Consider the following 10,000-nt stretch of genomic DNA (forward strand, 5'->3'; position numbering starts at 1 on the left):
AAAAGAATGCTCCAGCATGACCACAGTCAAATGAGTGGAACAAGTAAAAGTATAAAAGAATAAATAAATGAATATGTAAATGAATAAATACATATATAAAACAAGAGCACTCAGAGAGCACAAACCTCTGCCAAGGCAACACCAATGTCTTCTCAACGATTAGCCAGAGATGATTTTTAAAATGAGAATATCTGAAATAAACTTGATTGCTCTCACAAACGAGAATACTAAAAATGAACCCGACCACTCTCAAAAATTAAGTAGAAAACAGAAATATTGGGGAAACCACTTTGAAGGGTTGACCCCAGCACTTACTTTGTTTGAACCTGGAACCATGTGGTTGGGAAGCAAGCTTCTTACCATACAAATAAATAAAATAAAAGGTTGATTTCTGTGGATTTGATAGAGCTGGCCCCTATCAAAAGTGACATACTGAGAGACCAAGTTCAGCTAGTTTGAATGCTAAAGCATTTATCGTCAAAACTGAATCTATGCAGACTAATATGAATGCGATCTAAGTCAAACAATATATAAATTTGGTTTTCTTTTTTATCTTCCAATTTTTAGGTTGCATTGCACATCCCAGGATCATACAATCTGACGCTACAGCTACCCGTGGTGATAGGTACTGTTCCCTATCGAAGAGCACGTCCTTATCACTACTCTTCCGAACCTCGATACTGCCGACCACTCCAACCACAAACATGTAGCCTAAACCTATTACCTTTACCGCCACCTTACAGAGAAACTGTTACCCCACCACCTCCATTCGAAGGTAAGTTGGTCAGTTAGGAGTATTACTAATAAATATGTTGCTACACCTATTGTAAATTTTTATTTTAAGTGTAAGATATTTCCCGGTATTAACCTAATTTTCACTTAAATAATCTGCAGGTTTTGCTGAAGTGTGTGTGTGTAGACAGGTGCATGCATGACACTGTATTTAAGAATTTGGGTTTCAGCCATGTGATTTTGGGTTCAGACTGTCTGCATGGTACCCTGGGTAGGTGTCTTTACTATAGCTTCAGACTGATCAAAACCTTGTAAGTTGAGGGAAACTGAAAGAAACTCTTCACACACATACATGCATGCATGCACACACACACACATACATACATGTGTATGTGCGTGTGTGTGTATGGTAGGACTTATGCGGCGGTGGGGATTGTGTCTCCCTCATATGAGCAGTGTCCTTCACTTCCCAGTCTTCTTCAGAAACATGTCTTGCATGGGGAAATAACACTTTGCTTAGAAACAAGTGGAGGTTGGGAATGAGAAGAGCACCTAGCTGCAGAAAATCTGCCTCGAAAATTTCTGTTTGACTCCTGCAAGCATGGAAAATGAGTGTTAAAACAATGATGATGATATAAGCCGAAAGGAACCCAATTAAAGCACAATCTTATAAAAGCAAGTATGTTGAAACTTCGGATTCAATGTCAACCTTTTCCTTGTTAATAAATTAATACATATGTACTCGACTAAAAAGTATTAAGTAATCCTTCAGTTTATTGTTAAACTATTTTTATATACAACATGATATAAAATAAACATTGATTTTTTTTTTTTTTTTTTTGTGTGGGTGGCACATGAAATGCACCAGTACCGCTTGACTGGCCTTCGTGCGGGTGACACGTAAAATCACCCACTACACTCTCTGAGTGGTTGACGTTAGGAAGGGCATCCAGCTGTAGAAACTCTGCCAAATCAGATTGGAGCCTGGTGTAAGCCATATGGTTTCACCAGTCCTCAGTCAAATCGTCCAACCCATGCTAAGCATGGAAAGCGGACGTTAAACGAAACGAACGAACGAACGATATATATATATATATATATATATATAAATATATTTCTTTCCTTTCTGTTAGGAGGTACAGGCATTTATAAAGTATTTGTAGTGGTAAAACTGCCTGTGTGGTGCCATGTAAAAGTACCTGTGTGGTGCTGCATAAAGGTACCTATCCAGTGCCACGTAAAAGCATCCAGCACACTGTGGTTGGTGTTAGGAAGGGCATCCAGCCATAGAAACCATGCCAAATCAGACTGGAGTCTGGTACAGCTCCCCAGCTTGCCAGCTCAGGTCATACCATCCAACCCATACCAACATGGTTGATGGATGTTAAATGATGATCTATATATACGTGTGTGTGTGTGTGTATTTATACTAGCCTGCTCGCCTAGCCAGCAGGCTGGCAGCATTCAAAAGCTAAAACAATGTGAAGCGCATTGTGACCAGCAATGTATACCAACATCTGATAATCTGGTTGATATCATGCACAGGCATGGCTGTGTGGTAAGAAGCCTGCTTTCCAACCACATGGTGCTGGTGTGTTTATGTCCCTGTAACTTAGCAGTTTGTCAAATGAGACTGATAAAATAAGTACCAGGCTTAAATTAATAAGTACTGGGGTTGATTCATTTGACTAGAAATTCTCTTAGGCAGTGCTCCAGCGTGGTTGCAATCTGAAACAAGTAAAAGATGTGTGATTTTGTTTACTGTTGAAAATTTCTGTAGTTTGTTCATCTCCCTTTCTCCTCTACCCAAATCCATTTACAAGGCTTTGGTTGGCTTGGAGCCTTAGTAGAAGACACTTGCCAAAAATACTGTGCAGTGGGACTGAACCTGAAACCATGTGATTGGGAAGTGAACACCTTAACCACACAGCCATGCTTGCACTTGTGTGTGTGTGTGTGTGTGCATTCCTCTCTTTGTTTACATCTGTTTCAATTATATGAAAGTCACAACATTTGAGCAATGTTGTTGTTGGCACTTCCCCTGTAATAAATCATTTGCTTATTTCACATCTTCAATGCTGGATGGAATAAGAAATCTGTTGCTAGAAAAAACAGGTAAAAGTTAGTATCAGGAAGGGCATCCAACAAACAATGTTAAAGTAACATATTTGTATAACCCATGCTAACATGAGTAAAGCAAATACGAAAACAAATATATTGGATGTATATTGGTAGTAGCTGAAGCCACTTGAATTGTTCCTTTGAGTTTCACATTGCTGATTATTTAAATAAATCAAGAAGGGAAGCAGCATGACAACATATAAGCAAAAATATTAAACACATTGAGAAACATATTCATAATTGTGATTTGATAGTAAATCCATCATATCATCATCATCATTATCATCATTTAACATCCATCTTCCATGCTAGCATGGATTGGACAGTGCTAGCATGAGTTAGATGGCTGCTAGCATTCACCTATTCAATTGTTCTATGTAAAAGACATGATATACTCCTCTTTTCACATGCAAAAGCATATTCTCATGCCTTGCATTTTATATGTGAAATTTAAAAGCAAAGTCATCAGCTATCATTAGTATAGTTTTAGTGTTGATGAAAATCTAAGTTTTTTTTTTTTTGTTCTCCACATGTAGCTGTCTTTCAGAGAATGGCAAATCCATGATGTGGGAAATAAACTATTTGGATGATGTTGATGATGGGGTCTCTCTCTCTCTCTCTCTCTCTCTCTCTCTCTCTCCCTCTCTCTTTCTCTCTCTCTCTCTCTCTCTCACTCTCTCTCTCAGAGAGAGACGGTGCACTACCACTTTTATCACTTAAAATCTCAGTTGTATGCAGTAGCACTTTGGGTTTCCACCAAAGTTTACTGTGCTCTGACTAGGTGTAAATTGACATCTTTCATATTTGAATTAGCATAGTGATGGAAAACAATTATGGGATTACTGTTGTCACTGCATGCAATCTGCGTCCAATGACCTAATCTAAGAACAGTAAAAGTGGTGTCAGGTAGGGGTCCTCAACCACCTGGCTGTAGATCTGTTCCAGGCTGTGGATCATTTGGTACCGTGCTGCTCAGAAAGAATATATTTTCAAATTTTATTTCTATTGCAGTCTGCAAGGTGGTTTTGCATTGTTATATGTAATAATTAAATTATATATTATGCAGTTTGTTGTGTTTTGTTATCTTCATATTTTCCCAGTCTGTGGAAGAATTGTCGTGCATGGAACTGGTCCATGGTGCAAAAATGTTTGGAGACTGCTGGTATAAAGGACAGCATATCCTCTTGTTTTCACTGTACCAAGTTTTTGGCCTATAGATAATCTATAAATCATGTTTTAGTCTTCCTCTTCAACTTCCCCTAATCATGGAAACACTGCAGAAACTGTCATAGACACTATCTTTCTTTTTCTGATTAAGTTATAACAAATTTTGTAAATAAATTCTATTTACATTTATATATCTTTTTTCTTTCTTTCTTGCAGAACCTCCAACATATGCTGAGAGTGTTGGCGGTGCAGTTGATATTCGTGATGAAGATGATGATCTAACATGTAATATGGGAGATCTCACCTATACACCAATGTATACATATGTATACGATTACAGACCTCCACCAGCCTATTCAGAGGTAAATTTCAAACCTCCTTCTCTTGTTCATTGTTTTGATGTAATGTTCTTTTATGTGTGTATATGTATTGGTACTTATTTATTCAAAGCTGAAGTTACTATGAGTTTCCAGTTATGAGCAGCAGAAACCTAGTGTTAGTGACACACAGTAAAGACTGTTTCAAGTTTATGAATAAACTCTACAGACGGTATCAAGTACATTTTCCTCTTGTTTGCACATCAAGAGGTGTATATATGGAGGTAGGTGGAAGCTGAAAGAAGTTCTTTGTATACATATATTTGTGAGTGTGTTCATGTAGCTTTGTCTTGACATCACATGCTAATTGTAAATGAAGATACTGGTGATGGTGTTTGTTTACACTCTTCTCCTGAAAACATGTCCAGCCATTGTAATGTTCATATTTGAAGGATTAGGGAACATATTAACCTTATTCAGAAACAGGTGAGGATCAGTGACAGGAAGAACATCTGCCTCTATAAATTTCATTTGAGCCATGCAGGCATGGAAAATTGGATTTTAAAATGATGATGACAGTGATATATATTACATACATACATACAGATACTGTAGTGAGTTGCTGAAATTTGAACTGGTTCACTGAGCTAACAAAATTTTAACAACAGCTTCATGGAAAAAAAGCAAGCAAAATCTTCTATTATTGAGAATGAAATATTGTTTCATTATGAGTTGAAGGTCTAAAAATAAAAATAAAGGTAAAATCTGGAATCCATGGAAACTGGTGATAGTTCTTATTTCTTTACTGCCCACAAGGGGTTACACACAGAGGGGACAAACAAAGACAGACAAACGGATTAAGTCGATTATATCGACCCCTGTGCGTAACTGGTACTTATTTAATCGACCCCGAAAGGATGAAAGGCAAAGTCGACCTTGATGGAATTTGAACTTAGAACGTAGTGGCAGACGAAATGCCGCTAAGCATTTCGCATGTCGTGTTAATGTTTCTGCCAGCTCGCCTGGTGATAGTTCTGTCCAGTTGATCTCATTCAGTATAAAGTTCAGTGGAGTAGAGTGTTTTGTTACTCTCGCCCAGGGGTTCTTGACCATTTTTTACTTATGGACCCCTTCGATTATTATTTTATTCGAGTAGAACCCCATTGCCATTCGATGTTTAAAAACTAGTTTTATAGAAATTTCTTACAAAGTTCCTATTTTGTTTTCCACACATTAACTTGTGTAGGTTGATGTGTGTAAAGCATCTGAAAAAGAAATCTAGCTGTTTCTTGGAATACGTACCAATACATGCTTACATCTAAAGCAAAGTTTCATCAGGGGCCCTTAAAATACTATTGTGGATCCCCAATTTACTATTGTGTTATGTGGACCCCCCAAAATCTTTTATGGACTCCAGTTGAAAACCACTGCTCTAGCCCCTTATATGAGAGTGAGGAAATGAGGGAGAAACTAATGTTGAGGGTTAGCATGTGATGTCAAAGCAAAGCTACATGAACATACACACACACACACACACACACACACACACACACACACATATGCATACAAAGGACTTCTTTCAGCTTCCACCTATCTACTTATATACCTACATATATAACCTCTGCCTCTACGAATTTCATTTGATCCACGCAGGCATGGAAAATTGGATGTTAAAATGATGATGACCAAGCAAAAGTGTAGTGTGTGTGAGAGAAAGAAAGAGAGTGAAAAGCCAAGTGGATGAAGTGAATGAAAGACGAGAGGCAGAAAAGCAGATAGATAACACATCTCTGATATAACCATGTAAAAGATACATTCGACAGGTTAAAGTATAATAGAGTAGGGAGGTCGATAGGTACAATGCATTCAATAACCACACAGTTACAATGACATTAAAAGGGAGAAGAGTTGTGGTGATATAGAGTTACAGGCAAAGCGACAGAAAGTTGTGGTGAGGGGTAACATACATGCAAACACAGATACACCCATATGCAATTACATGCATAAATGCATCACAAAATTCCAATATGTTCGTGTACGTATAAACAGTCATACATCTTCTCGTTGACCAACGCTCTGAACTTAACGTGGAAATATTAAAATCTAAACTTAATATGAATGTAGAGAATTTAATGCATCAAACTTGTGATTAACTTTCACTTCAAATAATTAGAGGACCAAACTGAACTGGAAGCACAGATGGGTACAGTTATTTGACATGGTGGTGTGATTGACATTTTGACTTTTCCCAGTAAGTCTGTCTTTAGCATCCAGCAAGAAGTCAACCAGTTCACCACAGTATATATATATATGTATATATATATATATATATATATATATATATATATATATAGATATATATATATGATTTTATATCCATATATATGATTTTATATATATCATCATCATCATCGTTTAACGTCCGCTTTCCATGCTAGCATGGGTTGGACGATTTGACTGAGGACTGGTGAAACCAGATGGCTACACCAGGCTCCAATCTGATTTGGCAGAGTTTCTACAGCTGGATTCCCTTCCTAATGCCAACCACTCTGAGAGTGTAGTGGGTTCTTTTACGTGCCACCGGCACGAAGGCCAGTCAGGCGGTACTGGCAACGGCCACGCTCAAAATGGTGTATTTTGTGTGCCACCTGCACAAGAGCCAGTCCAGGGGCACTAGCAACAATCTCGCTCAAAAATCCTTACACATGTCACGGGCACAAGTGCCAGAAAGGCGACGCTGGGCACAGGTGCCATCCCGATTTTGCTTTCACTTGCCCCAATAAGTCTTCGCAAGCTGAGTTTCGTGTATCCAGCTTGCAGTGCAGGGCATTCCCTTCATCAGCTCTCAACTGCAGATCAAAGTTATTTCAGTGACTTGTGACAGTATTGCTTCTTCCAATTGTGTCAAACAGCATTGATGTTAGCTAGGGATTGTTTACGTTATTTTAGTCCCACAAAATTCAGTAAACTCAGTGATATTCAAAATGTCTCATCTCATCCAATTAAACACTTTTAGCATTTCCATGAAATTCAGATATAGTGAACGTGTACCATAGAAGGGGAATGAACGGACAGAGAGATAGAAACATGCTGTTAATTAAATTAATCAATATTAACTTAGAAGTTAATTAAATCGGTTATATTTTTCCTCTTATAGTTTAGCAGCTTCATTCATAAGAAATCTTAATTAGGAGCTCACCATCATCATCATCATCATCATCATCATCGTTTAACATCCGCTTTCCATGCTAGCATGAGTTGAACGATTTGACTGAGGACTGGTGAAACCAGATGGCAGAGTTTCTACAGCTGGATGCCCTTCCTAATGCCAACCACTCCGAGAATGTAGTGGGTGCTTTTACGTGCCACCGGCACGAAGGCCAGTCAGGCGGTACTGGCAACGGCCACACTCAGAATGGTGTATTTTATGTGCCACCCGCGCAGGAGCCAGTCCAGGGGCACTGGCAACGATCTCGCTCGAGCTATTAGTAAAAATAATAGGGTCAGACTAAATGCAATGTTTTTAGTTATGGTTTCTTTATATTTTAAGTTGAAACCTTACTGGCATTGACTTTTACACTTTCATCTCTCTAGCGTGAATAAAATAAGTACCAGTCATATACTAAGGTAAATTTAACTGGAGTATACTCCTCTGCCAAATTGTATAAAACTTATTTTTTGTGTTTTGCAGAAATGTTATTTCCAGGTTGTCATTGCAGTGTATAGTTATGTCCCTTCCCATTCTTAGTTGAAATCCCAAGATTTGTTTGCTTAATCTTTTTATCTCATCATTTACAGAAGTTTAACACTTAAGCATTTAAACCAGCCATATCCGGTCAAAGTGTTCTACCTCTATTATGTTCAAACTGGCCTGGTCTGGCCTCTCACACCAACCCTACAGTATCATTCTATGATTTAACAGTTACCTCATCAAAATCTCAAAGTACAAAATGGCTCATTCAAAACGATGTGAATGAATAAGCATAACTTTGATAGAATAATGTGAATGCTAAAGGGTTTAATCCAAGAATAGCCATCTTTATCTATACATGGACCCTACCTCTTGTGTTCCATTTTTCTTATACATACAATCTGTGGATTGCAGATTTTAGTTTGTGTATACAGAACATAAGTGTTCTGCTGGTGTATACAGTTTGTGTATACAGAACATAAGTGTTCTGCTGGTTTTATTTTAATTTTTTCTAATTTCCAACTCAAAATGTTTGAAGTAGTCCCATCTATATTATCAGTGATCTTGCTATGGTGTTGTTTTACTTTAGTTTAACTTCTTGAGTTAAGCTCTGCTTCATTCTAGTTCATGTTTTATTTCATGTTTTATTTCAAAACATTTCTACATTTCATGGATTGACAGATAGATTGACTTGAGCATTGGATGAAATGCCTTGAAGTATATAATAATAATAATAATGAAAATGAAGGTTTCAAATTTTTACACAAGGCCAGAAATTTTAGAGAGAGATGGATGGTCAATTACTGATATTTTATTTTATTGATTCAAAATGATGAAAGGTAAAGTTGACCCTGATGGAATTTGAACTCAGAACATTAAGAGCTAGAAAAATTGCCACTAAGCATTTTGTTTGATGAGCTCATGACTCTGCCAGCTTACTATACTACTACTACTACTGCTGCTGCTGCTAATAATAATAATAATAATAATAATGCTCTTTCAATACAGTAACCATAAGAGCATCACAGCAAACCACAGCACATACCCAAGGCACACAGAGCTGCGTTCGGTAGTGAAGTGAAAGCACGTTATAAAAATAAAACTACTGAATAATAATAATAATAATAAAGTTGGCCAGCAAGCAGAATTGTTAGCACACCGAGCAAAATGCTTAGCTGCATTTCATCTGTCTTTATGTTCTGAGTTCAAATTCTGTCAAAGTTGACTGCCTTTTATTCTTTCAGAGTCAATAAAATAAGTATCAGTTGAGTATTGGAGTTGATGTAATTGACTAAAATCCCTCCCTCAAACCTGCTGGCCTTGTGCCAAAATTTGAAACCATTGTTATCATTATCGTTGTTATTTTGACTCAGCCAGTTGTATGATAGAAAGAGTACCACACTAAATGGTTTATAGTATTTAGTTATGTCTCTTTTTCATCTGAGTCCCATTTCCACTAGGCCTAATTTTGTTTCTCATCATGATGGGGTTGATAAAATAAAGTAACTGTTAGACACTGCAATTGATTTCCCTTCACAACTACCACCAGAATTTTACAGATGGATATCTTACCAAAATGCCTGTCACCATAACTGTAAGTGGAGCAGTTGTCTACTTCTCAAGACAACACTGCTATATCTATTGCTTGGTGTGGTTTGAACCAGTGTTTCTATACTGTTATCATTTAACTGTCGTGCATTTTTATCAGGTCAGCATTAATCTCTTCTGAAAATTGCAGTAACATGGGATTGATAAAATGTGTAAAACAAAATTGTATCTTCTTTTCAGTATCTGTCCTTAACTTGTTTCAGTCAATGGACTACAGCCCTCACCCCCAGTACTTATTTTAAGTCTGGTGCTTATTCTACCAGTCTCTTTTGCTGAACTGCTAAGTTACTGTGATGTAAACAAACCTGCACCAGTTCTCAAGCAGTAGTGGGGAACAAAGACACACATGCATGCACATATATAT

General features: G+C 37.5%; 1 protein-coding gene across 1 annotated transcript in view; it reads left to right on the forward strand.

Moving 5' to 3' along the window:
- The window catches only part of LOC106868835 (arrestin domain-containing protein 3), a 90,445-nt gene that overhangs the window by 78,982 nt on the left and 1,463 nt on the right, over positions 1 to 10,000 (forward strand). The window contains exons 7-8 of the mRNA XM_014914261.3: positions 568 to 775; positions 4,237 to 4,382. Of these exons, the coding sequence (XP_014769747.1) occupies positions 568 to 775; positions 4,237 to 4,382 (354 nt within the window). The remainder of the gene's footprint in view (positions 1 to 567; positions 776 to 4,236; positions 4,383 to 10,000) is intronic.

The sequence above is a fragment of the Octopus bimaculoides genome, chromosome 4 (assembly GCF_046866305.1).
Source record: "Octopus bimaculoides isolate indiv1 chromosome 4, ASM4686630v1, whole genome shotgun sequence".
Taxonomy (NCBI): domain Eukaryota; kingdom Metazoa; phylum Mollusca; class Cephalopoda; order Octopoda; family Octopodidae; genus Octopus; species Octopus bimaculoides.